The sequence below is a fragment of the Manis javanica genome, chromosome 15 (assembly GCF_040802235.1).
Source record: "Manis javanica isolate MJ-LG chromosome 15, MJ_LKY, whole genome shotgun sequence".
In the NCBI taxonomy this organism is placed as follows: domain Eukaryota; kingdom Metazoa; phylum Chordata; class Mammalia; order Pholidota; family Manidae; genus Manis; species Manis javanica.
The window spans coordinates 13,592,632-13,609,222 of NC_133170.1; the positions used below are offsets into that span (position 1 = coordinate 13,592,632).

General features: G+C 34.2%; 1 protein-coding gene across 11 annotated transcripts in view; it reads left to right on the forward strand.

The window, feature by feature from the left end:
• Positions 1 to 16,591, forward strand: part of ABCC9 (ATP binding cassette subfamily C member 9) — a 107,625-nt gene that overhangs the window by 5,762 nt on the left and 85,272 nt on the right. For all 11 annotated transcript variants that reach the window (XM_073223243.1, XM_073223245.1, XM_073223241.1 and 8 more), the window contains 5 exons: positions 1,715 to 1,856; positions 6,206 to 6,327; positions 12,894 to 13,060; positions 14,033 to 14,275; positions 16,134 to 16,328. In XM_073223243.1, the coding sequence (XP_073079344.1) occupies positions 1,715 to 1,856; positions 6,206 to 6,327; positions 12,894 to 13,060; positions 14,033 to 14,275; positions 16,134 to 16,328 (869 nt within the window). The remainder of the gene's footprint in view (positions 1 to 1,714; positions 1,857 to 6,205; positions 6,328 to 12,893; positions 13,061 to 14,032; positions 14,276 to 16,133; positions 16,329 to 16,591) is intronic.

Sequence of the window (16,591 nt, forward strand, 5' to 3'; positions counted from 1 at the left end):
CTATTATTTTACAGTTTCTATATACACAAAATTCAACTACTTAGAGCAATTATACCCAACTGTAACTTCCCCCAAACAACCGAAATAGACCTTTTCACTTAAAAAAATTATAGAATGCTTGCACATATAGAAATGACAGACTAATATAATATAATAAACATCCATTGAACCTCCCACCACTTATGTTAAGAAATCTAACAATAAGAATATAAGTGGATCCCTCTGTGCACTATTTCTCGATCTTATTAATCTTCCCACAGCCTCTGTTCCTATGTCTTCAAGAGATAACTGCTATTTTGAATTTGGTATTTAATATTCCCATATATGGTTTTGATCATAAAAATAAATGCAAAAGCTATGAGACTGATTTTTCTTAAGTTGGCATAATTTAGTATCTGTTTTAAAAGAAAGTTTAAAAATAATTTCTATATTTTTATTTCTTCATTTAACAAGTATTAATTGAGAGACTGCTATGTGCCTAGTATTTTACCAGTAATCAAAGAATTTCTGTTATAGGACATATGTCATACCAAGGCCAGAATGACTCTTGGTACATAGCTATTCATGTTAAGCAAATGTACAGACATTAAATACATTGGGACCAGTGTGGCCATATATAGAAATACTATTGTTTATGTGGTATAATTTGTAGGACATTAAGAATATCTTTTGGCCAAAAATAGAACATCCATTTTCTTATTGCACCTCCACAATTAATAATTCATTTTTGACATCCAGTTAACTTCTTGAGAGCAATTACTGTGACAGTCCTTTTTTGCATCTCTGGCATCAAACACAGGCTGGCAAAAGGGTATGTGAATTAAATAGTGACTGAACATTGTCAAAGGGAAATAGTAAAAAAAATATAGAATATTCATCTGTAACATTCATTGGCTATTGACTTAGTGAGAAATCATGAACAAGTCTCAAAGAAGTATCGGGTTTAAGGAAAATAATAATATTGCAAAAAAGACTTACTGAGCTTGCCTGCAGTCCTTACAGCATAAATTCTAGTAGAACATGTTAAATGTAACTAATCTTCCAATAATGAAATCCATTTGGGAACAACTAAGAGACATGACTCAGTTTTATTTTTAAAAAATGCTTTTGTCCCTACGGACATTCCTTCTTGCACCATTTCAAGCACAGTCTCTCATTAATTCTTGAAGAATGTGGGGCTTCTCCACAATCAAACAATTTGAGAAAATATCACCACCACTGTTGAATAATGCTGGCCCATTCATAGGTTATCATTTTTTTCACATGATATGCATATGATTAAGAGTTGACTCAACTAATGAGTCCTATATTTAAACACCAAATATGGCTTTTTTTTTAGTCCCACCACACATCCCGTGTTTTGGAATATTTTAGATACTAGATAGCCTTTATTAACATCACCATTAATTTGGCTGCCTTTTGAATGAATCAGAGAGTTCTCAGTAAGAGCTTTGATTAGCATGAAATACACATGTCACCCAGAGTTGGTGCTATTTCTGAGCAATACAAAAAATGTAATGTGTTTACCTAGGCAGTCTTGTAAAATTCAATTGAAACTATTTTTTTTCACATAATGAAATAGACCAGAATTTCCATTGCTACCCTAGAAAGCAGTAAGGTTTCAGAACACTCACCAAAGTGTATCACAATGTAGATTACTTCCGTGATTATAACTGATCCTTTGGTTTATCTCTTTACTTTTTTCTTTTTTCAGGGTGGGGAAGTCAAAGCTCAAAAGTACAAATTCATCACAACACATGGCTTCATTTTCCTGGACATAACCTGAGATGGATTCTTACATTTGCTCTTCTGTTTGTACATGTTTGTGAAATAGCAGAAGGCATTGTTTCAGATTCGTAAGTGACTCGACATCATGTGATCATACTACGCTAGTGGGTATATTGATATGGATGGTAGTTAAGAGCACACCACATTAGGCTTAATTTTTTGGTCATAGCTTATTAGGAACAATGGCTGGCAGTCCTTGTACAGTCGTCTCCCCTTATCCGCGGATCCACTTTTCGCAGTTTCAATCACCCACAGCCAACTGTGGTCCACAAGCAGATGATCCTCCTTCTGACCTGCTGACAAGAGGTTGGAAGGTCGAGTGCAGCCCAATGCTACGTCCTGATGCCTAGTCACTCACCTCACTGTAGCTCATCACGTGGGCATTTTACCATCTCACATCATCACCTGCAGAAGGATGAGGACAGTACAATAAGATATTTTGAGAGAGAGAGATCACATTCACACAAATTTTATTACGAAGTATTATTATAATTGTTCTATTGCATTACTAGTTATTGTTATTAATCTTTTACTGTGGCTAATTGATAAATTAAACTTCATTACTGTGCCTAATTAATAAGATAAACTTTTTATAGTATGTATGTATAGGGGAAGAACATAGTATATGTGGGGCTCGGTACCATCCATGGTTTCAGGCATGCACTGGGCATCTTGAAACGTATCCCCTGCAGATAAGGGGGGACAGTGGTATATGGTACAACGGTATATGCTAATCATGGCTTTTGTCTATATTTTTGTGTTGCTACATAATTTCTCTAAGAACACAAGTGCGGATCCCTGTGTCTTGTGCTCATTTATGTTTTCTATTTCTTTGCTCCTTATGTGTGTAACCCTTGCAGAAAGTTCTTTCCTTTAAACACTTAGATGTTAACTTTATCTTTCAAAATAGGTATAAATTAAAAGATTATCTATATTCACATATAGCTGTGATAGCTATGTATTTGTATATAAATATATAACCAGTTCTCAGACGTTCCCATTTATTTTATGAAGAAGCAGACATTAAAGAAGTCTGAGAACCAGTGAGGATATAGCCACAAATTGAGGCAAAGCATAAAACTATGTTAATCAGGATTTGTTATGAAACCCATCATTTTTAAGGAATTTTGTTGTTCTTATAAAGAAGTTTGTATTAGGCATTAGAAGTTTGTATTAGAATATAGTGAATTCCACTTATAAATTTGAACATAATGTGGGGAAAATGTTTTAATCACATAGTAACAGAAAGTAAACTCAAGTAATAGGAAATTTTTGTTTATGAAATTATACTAAATAGTACATAATTCACTGAAGAATAGATATGGAAAGGTCATATATTTTTTAAAGAAAGCTCCAAAAATCACTTTCCTCTTATCTAATAAGAAACTCTCCTGACATCTGTTTATGTTTTTCTGTTGCAATTAACAAGGAATGAAACTTCTAAGGTTTTGTCATGGAGCCAACTATTTTGTAATGTTTTATGACAGTTCTTTAAATAGATGTGCACGTCTTGGTTTCTGATAAAAAGGAAAATCAGAGACTCTAAGATATGCCACAGCCCCAAACAGTTAGAAGCTTCATTGCTTATTATCTTATTGATAACTGAGCAAAACCCTTTGGCGTATTTGTATTTTCTTGTATTAGGCATAGCCAATTCCAGTCTTCATTTTTTTATTCCTTTAACATACAGGCGGACTGTGGGTTTCTCTGTGTATGAATGAAGTGGAGGATAGATCAGTCCAATATTTCCTAGAAACTTGGCATCGTATAGGCAAGGAGGACCCCTCCTCTCCAGCCGCATGGTTGCTGTGTAGATTCAGTCAGCGTTAGAACAGAGGCTGATCTAATGATGAGGACGGATACTAATGGTAGAAACTTGTTTTGCAGCGGTAGTCATGTAAGGAGCCCATTTTAAAATCAACAAAAAATGCACTCTTTATCTTGCACTACCTCCTCCCGTGCGTTAGCTGTAGACTTCTTCCCTTCCCCTGTTCTATCTAGGCTTCTCAAAAAAGTCATTTTCCAGTTACTTCTGAAACTCAAAACTTACTGTTCTTTCTCTTTGCCTTGTCCTATTCTTGAAACTGCTTCTACAAGAATTCCAATAAACGTCAATGACACCTTAATGTACACCTTTGCTTCCATATCATACTAATATATTTGACGCTGTTTACCATTCCTTCCTTCTTTTTTTGGAACAAAACCTTTATGAACTATTCTTTACATAAAATATAACAAGCTCATTATAATTAGTGAAACAATGTCAAGGCTTCCCTAATTGCATATTTGATTTCTTTTTAGTAATACAAATGTTGAAACTATTATTTTTCTTTTGGAACATCCTCATCTGTTTTGCACAGGTGTGGTAAGAATTGTTCTCTCTTTTTATTTCCGTCTAAATAATTTGTGATTCTGATTTAGATACTCTAGGTCTATGGGTCATTTCCAGTTTTCTCTTTAGTCTAATCTGATTGGTTTGTTATTAGAGCACCTTTTGGGACTTAGAAACATTGTCAAAATAATAAAATATTTGATTATTTTATATGTTCCTAATGAGTATTAGAATATATTTTCTTTGTAGGAGACACAGTTTTTTATTGAGTTTACTGATTGGATTACTCAAATCCTGTGGGTTGATTATTTTGATACTATTTAATCTATCAAACTCTGAAATCTTATATTAAAATATTCAATATTACTGTTTTCATTTTTATCATTTCCTATTTTTTGAAATTATTCTTTTGTCTGACATGATGTATGCATTTTTATTCTTCCAAATTTTCTGACCAAAGATTTTCTGCTATAATGGGTGTATGTGTTTCTACCAGGACATTGAGATCTGTGAAACATACTCTAAAAATAATAGATCTTAAGAGAAAGAATAGGGCTGGGATACCACTCAAAACCTATACAACTTTGTAAGTAGAGTACTAACAAGAGAATAACAATCCTAGTAAAAATACTAGCATGGTTAAAATACCCTTTAAATCCCTAATAAAGAGATGCCACAATAAATATAAAACCCTACTGTAGCTGCTGCTATCTTTATTCATCTTTTATTATTGCCTTCCTTAATGATGTTTGTCATTCTTTTTCTAACTTCTTGAATCAACTATTTAATTAACATATTGTAATAATTTCTTACTGAATATGTTTGAGATTATGAACTTTATTCTGGCTATGGTTTTGACCACAGTTTACAGACCTTATAGGTAATTTGCTAATTTTTAAATTTCCTAAATATTAAATAAGTGATTTTTGATTCTTTCTTTGATTCAATAATAAGAGTATTACAAGCATTTCTTAATTTCTGTACTGATGAAATATTTATTTCCTACTTATTGTCTTTGCCCATTTTGAGCTATTTCTGGGAGGTGGCAGGTAGTTTTTAAGCCAACTTTTATGCTATCATTGTACTTCCACATTTTCATTAGCATGTCTGTATTAATGATTCCAAGCGTATCATTGGTCATGTTCCAAATCTCTACATATGGTTGCTTATTAGATAATTCCCTTTGCATGTTTATCAGACACCCTCACAACCCGCAGAGATCTGCTGGAACTTACTAGCTTCTTTCCTCCCGTCTGTTCATCGTCTTACCATCTTATTCGGTCACACTACTTTCCACCCAGGCACCTTGGGACTTCTCTATATTTCTATCACCTTGAAGATGAGGTCTAATCTTGCAATCATATTGAATTGCTTGTAGTTCCCTTGAACATATCTGGATGCTCTGCCTGGAACAGTCTTCCTCTCTCCTTCCTCTGGATAGCAGTCCTCATTTTCAACTCTTTAGAGTCAGTTCCTTTACGAAGCCTTCTCTGAGTCAGGCGCTAGCCCTGTACACACTCACAATCCCACCCGTGCTACAGGTGCCTCTGTACTGCTCCTGTCCTCTGTACACTCTAGACTTTATGATCAGAGACACTATTTCTTGTTCACTGTTGCATTTCAGAATCTGATACTGTGTCAGGACCAGCCAATGCGTATGTGTTGAATGAATTCATGAAAATGGAGAAGCCACCGAAGGCTGTAAAGTTTAGGAAAGCTATCAGAAGAATAAATACACTTTACACAATATATTAAAGTACATAGTCCGTCGATTGTTTTTGCTTGCTTTAGGTGTTATATTATTTCAGCACTTTTGCCCTTCAGTATTAATAGTTAAACATTTGCTTTGGTCGCACGCATTTTAAAGTCTTACGTAGCTGTGTTTACCTGGCCTCCCACGTTAGGATAAATCCTTACAGCTGCGTGATGACTCTCCAATTATGTCTTCCTTTATATGTTCTCTTACTACTGCATTCTGTATTTTAAATATTACTAAGAGTTTCAGTGAAAAAAAAAATGGGAGGAAAATGGGAAACTCTGTGTAACTGTCGGCTCTAGACCCTGATGTTTTACCGCTCTCCGCAGACGGCGTGAGTCGCGTCACCTTCACCTCTTCATGCCGGCGGTGATGGGATTTATTGCCACCACAACGTCAATAGTATATTATCATAATATTGAAACATCAAATTTTCCTAAATTACTTTTAGGTAAGTACGATCACGTGTCTTCCTGCCAACCCCCCCCAAAAAAGGGCTGTTTGTCTTCCTTCTTCCTCATAATAAACGCTGTCAGCGAGGGTGGGACTGGGCAGCGTGGGAAAACCACAATAATGAATTCTTCTGTAGAATCCCAGTAAATGTGGAGATGGGGACAAGCTGCGCTGCTCTAAGCCGTGAAAACTCCATCCCCCCAGGACATCTGTTTTGGAGCAAATGCCCCCAGTGATGAGTTGGTGTGTGGCAGCAGGAGAGTGGAGGGAGTGTGCTGGCCTTCTGCTTTGCAGAAGCTGCAACCTAAGAATCAGAGCTCTTTCGAGGAGCTCTTGCACCGCTCTGCCCATGACCAACTCATCTCATCTAGTTCTATACGTTTCTGCCTTTTATTAGAGACCTGAGGCATTTTTTTGAGAGTCTAAGCCTTTCACGGATGCGGTGGGATTATCACACTCTTAGAACTGCTGCAGAGGCATGTTGGGGACTCGGTGCAGCCAAGTGCGTGCGCTTCAGAGCGTGCCGAGCACGATGCTGTCCTGAGAAGCAGGCGCCCCACAGCACAGCCTCTCACGGCGGTATCATGCCTAACATTACTGTTTTTTAGCCTCTCTTGCCTCCTGGAAACAAGAGGCTGTCCAAAGTGTTCTTAATTTTATTTTTGTCTTATATTAAAACAATATAACTCATCCCAATTAGTTACATGTAATGCTCTGACCCATCCTTGCATTCCTTGGTGTATGCTTCCAGAAAGAGCTGAGATGAAGGTATAGAACATAGATCAAGGATGGGCTTCAGGGGCCTATGAACCATACATCCTAAAATTGTAGGCAGAGTCATGTTTGCGTGAATGAATGCTTATGATGCTGTAGGCTTCACAGATTTCACTGGATTATTTTATATAAAAATGACATTGACTACTGATACAGAAATTAGGAGAAGTAGTAATAAAACCACACAAATATTATTTTATTTGCTTGTCCAGAGGACATTAAAATTTTAAATGGATAAGTAGAAAATACTGATTATTTTCTGTCACATTATATGATTGGGCAATAGGAATCCAATAAAAACAAGTAGATGGGGTTAAATATTAATTTATAAGGCTTGTCAAAAGCTTTTCAGTACAAAATGGTAGGCAGATGTTACCACAGAAGTTTTTATGCCAAAAAGAAAGAGTGAAATTTCCAATGGGCAGCAACAAAAAATATGTATCATTGGGAATTTGATATGCTGGACATAAAGTGTCTGAAAAACTGGTGATGATTTAAGACTTACATGATGTGATTAGAAAGGAATGTGCATTTTAATAATGTTTTAAAAGAAATGTGATCAGAATCGGTAATTTTTTAGATATAACAGAGAGGATACAATGTGATCATGTTGTTGGAAGGACTTATAAGGATAAAAGATAGTACATTTGTCAATATTTAAAGAGAGAAATATTTGGTCCTAGAAAAATTACACTTATTTTAAGATCACTGAACTAGTAATTTTGTTCCAACATTGTATTATGACATCATCAAACATTCAGGAAGTTGAAAGAACCATGTGAATACTCACATACCTACAACTTAGATTCTTCAATTCACATTGTATTGTTTGTTTTATCACATATCTAAATCTTTCCATCCCTCCATCCATCTTATTTTTTGATACATTTTAAAGTAAGTTGCAGGCATTAGTGTGCTAATAACCCACTGATTATTTTAGCATGCATATCATTAATTAGAGTTAACATTTTTATAGTTCATTTTGTGAGATTAAATTTACACACTGAAGTACAGAAATCTTCATTTGCCAAATGCATATGCCTGCCTAACCATGGTATGTCACGGTATATAGAACATTGCCATCATTCATGAAAATTTTCTTGTGCCCCTTACCAGTCAATCTCTATGGAGGCAACATCTAATCTGTTTTTTTCCTCACTACCGTACATTAGATTTGCTGTCCTAGAAGTCCACATAAACTGAATCATACAGCATAAACTCTTTTGCGCAAGACTTCTCTCTTAGTATAATTTTTTGAGGCTCATCCACAGTGTCGTGTTGGTTGGTCTGTTGTTCTTACAGTTGTTGGATCCATTGTATAAATAAAGCAGTTCTTCCATTCTCTTGTTCACAGCTGTCTAGACTGTTTTCAGGTTTTAGCTATCATGAAAAAAAGTTGATATAAACATTGATGTGCAAATCTTTTTGTGGATATATGATTTTCATTTCTCTTGGGTAAATACCTTGGAGTGGAATTGCTGGATTATAGGGTAGGTAGGTAAATGTTTATATTTGTTAAGAAACCACCACATCTTTTCCTAAAGTGGCTTATTTTATATACTCACTAACAATGTGTGGGATTTCCATTTGTTCCACATGCTCACCAACATTTGATGATTTTCATCTTTCTAATTTAGCCATGCTGGTGGGTGTGTACTGATAACACACTGTGGTTTTAATTTGCATTTCTCCGATGACTAATGATGCTGAACACTTTTTGATGAGTTTATTGTCCATTTATTATCTTTGTAAAGTGGCTGTTTGTATCTTTGCTCATTTTTTAAATCGGATTGCATTTTTACTGAGTTGTGGGAATACTTTGTATATACTAGATATTAGTGTATCATCAGATATATGTTTTGAGATATTTTCCTCCTAGTCTGTGGCATTCATATTCATTTACTTAACAGGGTGTTTTGATGAGCATATTTTACTTTTGATGTAGTATAATTTATCTTTTTTCATGTATGGTTATTGTATTCTGTGTCTTACATCTTGCCTTTCTTCAAAATATGTTTCCCTCATATTTTTCTGTTTTTTTTTTAAGAAGCTTTATAGTTTCAGTTTTTACTTTTGGGACTATGATCCATTTTTAAATTAATTGTGTATATGTTACAAGGTTGGTGTCAAAGCTCTTTTTTTCCAAATGAATATGCATATATGCCAGCACCATTTGTAGACTAGGCTTTTCGTTTCTTATTGGATTGCTTTTTAGATCTTTATAAAAAATTTAAAGTGAATGACTGTTTCAGTGTGCTCTATTTTTTAGCTCTGCAGTTTCTGTTCCTTTGACCTATATGTGGATTTTATGACATGACCATTCTGTCTTGATTATAGTAACTTCGGAGGTCTTGAAATCATGTAATATACTCATATGACTTGTTTTCTTTGTCTCCCTCCCAAGATTGCCTTGGATATTCCAGTTCTTTTGCATTGCCATATTTAGTTTAAATCAGAGTGTCAATTTCTACCAAAAAAAAAAGTTCCACTGGGATTATGATAGGGATTGCATTGAATGTATAGAACAATGTGGTGGAGAATGGCCATCTTAACAACATTGTGTTTCAAGTTCTTTTAACTTTCCTTTCATTTCTCTTAGTAATGTTTTATATTTTCAGTGTAGCGGTCTTCCATGCCTTGTTAAATTTATACTAAGTTTTTATTTTCCCATTGCTATTTTAAATTGAATTGTATTTAAATGTTATTTTCCAGTTGTTTCTGTTATTCTAAAAGTACAGTTCACTTGGTGTATTGACCTTGTTTCATGAAACCGTGTAAATTCATGTATTACTTCTAATTATTGCTTTGTAGGTTCCTTAGAGTTTTCCATATAAGCAAACATCTGAAAATAGAGACAGTTATACTTATTTCTTTTCACATGTTGTGGTTTTTTCCTTTTTCTTTTTCTCACCATATTGCACTAACTAGGACCTCCAGCAAAATGCAGAATAGACCTGGTGCGAATGGAGTCCTTGTGTAGCTACTGATTTTAGGGAAACATAGTCAGTCTTTCCTAATGAATTGCAAAGTTAATCATAGACTTTTCATAGAAGATCGTTGTTAGGTCAGTATGTTTTCCTCTATTCAAAGCTTTCCCAGAGATGTCATTTTTTAAATCATGAATCAATGTTCAATTCTATTAAAGATTTGTTTCTGCATATGTTGGGACAATTATATTTCTGTTAATGTGTTAAACGAATTGTTTTTTCAAATGATAAAGTAACCATGCACCCCTGGGCTGAGTCACACAGTCATGACATATTATCCACACTATATATTGCAAGAGTTTATTTGTTAAGGTTTTTTACAGCTATGTTGTAAGGGATGTTGGCCTGTTATTTTCACGTAATACCTTTGTCAGGTTTTCATATGCTGGTTTATGCTTGTTTCTTAAAATGAATTGGAAGTGTTCTCTATTTCTCTATTTTCTGAAAGACATTGTATAAGGTTAATCTGTTTCTTCCTTAAATGTTGAATAGAATTCACCAGTAAAGTCATCTGGACATGGACTTTTAACCAAGGGAGGATTTTAAATTATAAATTAATTTCTTTATTGAATGTGACTCTTCAGAGTATCTATTTCTTGTTATTTCAATTGTGGTAGGTTACAGTTTTCAAGGGATATGTAGGGATAATTTTTCTTTTACTCCTAATATGAGTAATTTGTGTTTCCCTTCTCTTGATCAGCCTAGCTAATTAGGAATTTTCTTGATCTTTCCAAAAAAGTCAACTTTGTTGGCTTTGGTAGGTGTGTTCATTTTGTCACTCATTTTCACTTCTTTCTACTGTTTTCATCCTTTTATTTTGTTCATTGTTTTTCTTTTCCTAGTTTTTAAGATGTAAACTTAGATCATTGATTTTGGAACTGTCATTTTTCATAAAATAAATATCTAAAGCCATAAGTTTTCCTTTAACTACTACTGTTTTAGTTACTATCCTTAAATTATTAATATGTAGCATTTTGATTATAAGTTAGTTAAAGTATTTTCTAATGTCTCTAATAATTTCTTCTATAACATGTGGTTAGTTAGAAATGTGTGAATTTCAAATGTTTGGAGACTTCTAGACATCTTGGACCCGAATAATAATCTCACCATATTATTACCTCCATTATCTCTGTGCCTGGTGTTCACACTGTGTATAATCCTTTCCCCGTGAGTGTGTGTGGGCCCTGTGACTCACTTCTAGCCAGTAGAGTATTACAAATATGAAAATACCAAGTTATTCGAGCCTCTGGTGAGACTGCAGCTCTAGCCAACACCTGGATTGTAGCTTGGTGGGACTCTCATGCAGAGAGCCCAGCTGACTCATGGAAACTGTGGGATAATAAATGTGTTTTGGTTTAAGCTGCTGAACCTGTTGTAATTTGCTAGGCAGCAATAGAAAATCAACACACTGTTCTTGATGTTAATTTTATTGTGAATAGAGAACATATTCTATATGATTTCTGTTACTTTTTTTCTGAGTGAGTATATAGTCTGTATCATTACCATGTACACTTAGCAGGGATATATATTCTGAAGATATTTAGGTGTATTTTTCTAACATTAAATATCATATTGTCTTATAAATATCAATTCAAGGTGGTTGACAGTGTACAGATTGTCTAAATTTTTATTAGGCATATGAAAATTTTTTATTGTGTCTTCCTGAAAAATTGACCCTTTGATCATTATTAAATTCTTAAAAAGTTTCCTGTAGGTGTTCTTATCTTGAAGTCTGCTTTATCTGATGCTAATATAACCACTCCAGGTCATTGTATATCTTTTTCCATCCATTTTCAGTCTATTGTTTCTTTATATTTAAGATGAATCTCTTTAGATAGCATATAATTGGGTCTTTTTTTTCTAAATCCATTCTGACAACCCCTGGATTTTAAGCTAAAATAAGATATATGATGAATTTATATGCCCATTGTCAGTTCTTTTTCTCTAAGGAAGTCGTGATCACCTTTAAACTTTCTGGTTCTGATAAATGTTGTTCAACAGTGGATTGTCTCATAGGTGTTTTAGATTTCTTCTTTCTCATCCCATATTCATTTGTTCTGATGCTTTTGCAAAGTTCAAAGTATACCGAATCCCAGACAAGAGATTTCTAGGAAAATCTCTGTGTCCGTCTCATATTTGCTGTAAAATGCTGGCTGTTGTCAAGAAATGGTATAGATCCCTACCTTTCTTTCTCCACTGCTCAAGGGCTGGGTTTGCTCTCTAGGTTTACTGTTCTCTGTGCTCTGTGGGTGCGTGTGGTGTTTGATACCATTTTGGTGAGAAGAGTCATTCATCACTTGCCTGTTCATCTGTACATCAGAAACCCAGTTATATAGTATGTGGATTCCACATTTATACCAGGGTAACGCCATTAGCTATGCAACACACATACTTATTGGATAGATTCCACATATACCAACTTGTGAATGATTCATGTAATTGGGACTTCTAATAAAATAAGACCAGGAGATAGAGTCAATTTTAAAGTGTACAGAATTACACATAAGTCCTGAAGAGTGTAGTTTATCCCTATGTACATGTCTCCTTATAGCTGCCCATCTATCACATATAGTCAGAGTGGAAGCACTAACATTTTAAAGTCTTCACCATACCTTCACTTCAAAACTACAAAAGTGCACTGAAGCATATATATTGTTTTCTTAAATACATTGTGTGTAAACAGAATATTGAAATTATCTTTGTTATTGGAAAGCATTACATTTATATTGAAATTTCGGTGACATTTAAAAAAATATCAGAGAAAGATTGCATCTTTTTTTTTTTTTTTTCTTGTTTTTTCCAGCCCTATTTCTGTATTGGGTAATGGCCTTTATTACAAAAACCATAAAATTGGTCAAGTACTGGGAGTTTGGTTGGGGAATATCAGACCTGCGTTTCTGCATCACAGGCATGATGGTCATCTTGAACGGACTCCTGATGGCCGTGGAGATCAATGTCATTCGGGTCAGAGTAAGTATCTACTGATTTTTGCTTAGTTGTTGGAAATTCAGACTCCAATATTAGAGATTACAATCAACCAATAATTAGTACTTAAGAGGATGAACAAATGTGTATCATCTATGTGTATAAATATAAAGTTGAACTAATCACTTAATTCCATGCCATTAATATTCCAGAAATCTCGACGTACCCCTAGAATCTATTTGTCCATTCATAAATATTGACTGAGTGTGCCTGTTATGTGCCAAACATTATGTTCAGCAAATATAACAGATTAAACTGTTTTCATCAGGAAATACCATCATCCATGGTCGGCCCCAAGCACACTTAGATTATGCAAAATACTATGTTCTCAGAAATTTTGACTGAAGATAGTTTAATCCAGTTTGCTTATTTCACTGAAAAACTTCTAAAGAGATAACCTGATTTGTGATTATAAATCCATTGTACTTTTTACCATCTAATGCTGCCATTTATGTTGTGTGACATACTGGTGACTGATAATGCAATATTTATTTTTTATCAGGGCACTTTGAATTTGCTATGAATGATAAAATACATGTACAAGGAATAGTGGAACAGTTAACATCAGCCAAACCACAAATTATAGAGTGATTCAAAATGGTGCTCTAACACATTTAAAAAAATCTAAATAATGCAAAAAAATCTTCATTTAGTTGACCTTATTACAGGATATCATGAAAGATTATTTTTAATAATAATGGTCTTCTAAAGGGGTAGTTGTTTTTAAGAACTGGCTCCAAAAGAATTAAATGTGAAATTCTGGCATTTAACTAGTTAATTTAGTCACATCAAACGGAAACTATTTAAAAGACTATTTCAGAAAAGGATGGAAGGAGGTATTAAGATATTAATGTTGGCCTTCTGAAGTGAAAATGTGGAAAAGGTTAAAATTTTATTTTTAATATGTGGAAAAAGAATTCAGTTAAATGTTATTCTGTGTAACTTTTCTTGCCACAGAGATATGTATTCTTCATGAATCCTCAGAAAGTAAAGCCTCCTGAAGACCTCCAGGATTTGGGTGTGAGATTTCTTCAACCATTTGTGAATTTACTGTCTAAGGCAACATACTGGTGGATGAACACACTTATCATATCTGCTCATAAAAAGCCTATTGATCAGAAGGCAATTGGAAAATTACCAATAGCAATGAGGGCGGTAACAAATTATGTTTGCCTGAAAGATGCATATGAAGAACAGAAGGTAATTTAGTATGTTTTTCATGTCGATAATTGTAGAAAATTGATTGAGTAAATAAGAAAGCACAAGCTTAAATAAAAGCTATGGTGAAGGAAGAGCAGATTTTCTTCATTTGTGTTTCCCATAAGTTTCACGTCATGTTAATTGGGCTACTGAAAATATATCAGAAAAGCCAATGAAAGATAGCTATGCTATATCAGTTGCTCAATCAACACAGGAGGAGGGATAAAAGAGCACGCCCTTTTCAATGAACCAGGTAGAAATTAAGAACTAAGTTCATGGTCATGCATACCTAATTTTTGTTATATAACATTAAAAGTCCAGATTTTTTTGGTCTTTGTTCAAGTATTTTGTCAATAATTTTGTTATAGAAAGGTAAACTAGATCATAGCATAGCCACATTTAAGAAATTATAATCCTTAAATTATTTTTATTTACTGGAACTTGGACTGTGTATCCCAAACTTGGGAAATGAAATTTAAAAAAGGGGCATCATCTACATACTCCATGTTATTTTTCTTCATGTCTACCAAAATTGGCTTCTTCCGGTACTTTCTTCGAGTATTTATAATTGCTTAAAAAAATTTAAAAAGAGTCTTTGGATATTTTCAGTTTGCCTTGTTACCATTCTGTGTAATCATGTATACTATCCATGGTGTTACATGGATTATACATTCTAATCATCTACAGATTTTACTGTAATTAAAATTGTTAGTATTCACAACAACATTGGAAAGGAGTAGGGTATGGTGAATCAGTTAAAGAGCTTTTGGCTCAACTAAATCAACACCAACAAAGCATTTATGGTAAATGATGAAAATGACCTTTCTTTTGTGTTCAAAATGTGTGTTATGAAATTAATGTTGCAGGAAATGGTTGTTACAGATGAACCTGAGTCATCTCTCTGGTTTCACCTCTGGGAAAAGTATTGCATAATATTTTTTAAACTTTTCTGCTAAAGTAAAGATTACAATATAGCTTAAGCATAGTTTAAATTTTCCAAGTGCTCTTTATAACACGGATTAGCTTGAACTTGGTGTGTTAATGCCTTTTATCAATAAACGTTTAAGAAGAATCAAATTATTCATCTAACAGAGAGTTGAATATGAAGCACAGTCCTTGCCACAAAGAAAAGTTTTATTATTCTTCTTTCCAAGACTTAACTATGATTTGACAAACAGCACTTGATGCGTGAAGCCATGGGTTGGCTTAAGCATATAAGCCATTCTTCAGTTTGCATTTCTTAGAAGAATAATTAAGAAACACTAGCCAAACACAACTTTAAAAATTATTGACTGCCCTTCACAGAGACCTTCACAGAGACCCTTCACAGAGACCACACAGCAAATACCTGTAAGAGAAACAATGAAGTTGGGGGGGTGTTTGTTTTGCTTAGCTTATAGTAATTTGATGGGTAAATATCTTGTTGTTTAGTAACTTCAGAAATGACTAGTCTGTCAATGACCTTGATTTTTGTACTCTACTATCTCCTTTTCCATCCAATGTTATTTGGTAATATTCATGACAGATACAGATGTTACAAATGGAAGAGAATTAAAATTAACTTGGCCTTAAGAATTTCGGGTCAACCTTTGACAACTAAAAATAATACAAAGTGTTTGACAAACTGGCCTGTTTACTCCTTATTCTCTCAGTGAAATGCATCCAGCAGCTATTCTTTGCATAGAATGCAAAGACACAGAGTTATGCGTGCTATACTAACAGGGACTCTTAACAGACTTTTAAAATATCATCAGAAATATCAGAAGGACTTTCCATAGTTACTGAGATTGGTTGATTGAGATTAATTGCTGCTCTAAGCATTTTATTTTGGTTCATCTGGTTTATTTTTTTCTTTCAGAAAAAAGTAGCAGATCATCCAAATAGGACTCCATCTATATGGCTAGCAATGTACAGAGCTTTTGGGCGACCAATTCTACTTAGCAGCACATTCCGTTATCTTGCTGACTTACTGGGCTTTGCTGGACCTCTCTGCATATCTGGGATAGTTCAGCGTGTGAATGAAACCCAGAATGGGACAAATAATACAACAGGAGTAAGTCTGCATGCTTTTGAAAAGAAGCATGTTATTGGCAGATTTCATTATAATTGTTACTTTTCATTCATGCAGTTTTTATGAGCAGTTCAAACAGGTATATTTACAGAGAACTGAATGCATTTAAGAGAAAGAAAATAGTTTTTCTTGTAGAGAAAATAATGGGTTTATGTATTCACTGAATGGATCTGGCCAATAAAATAATTTCTTGAATTCAGAGCCTGTAAGTATTTCATAAGAATCTGTTTGGTGCCAGAAACTAT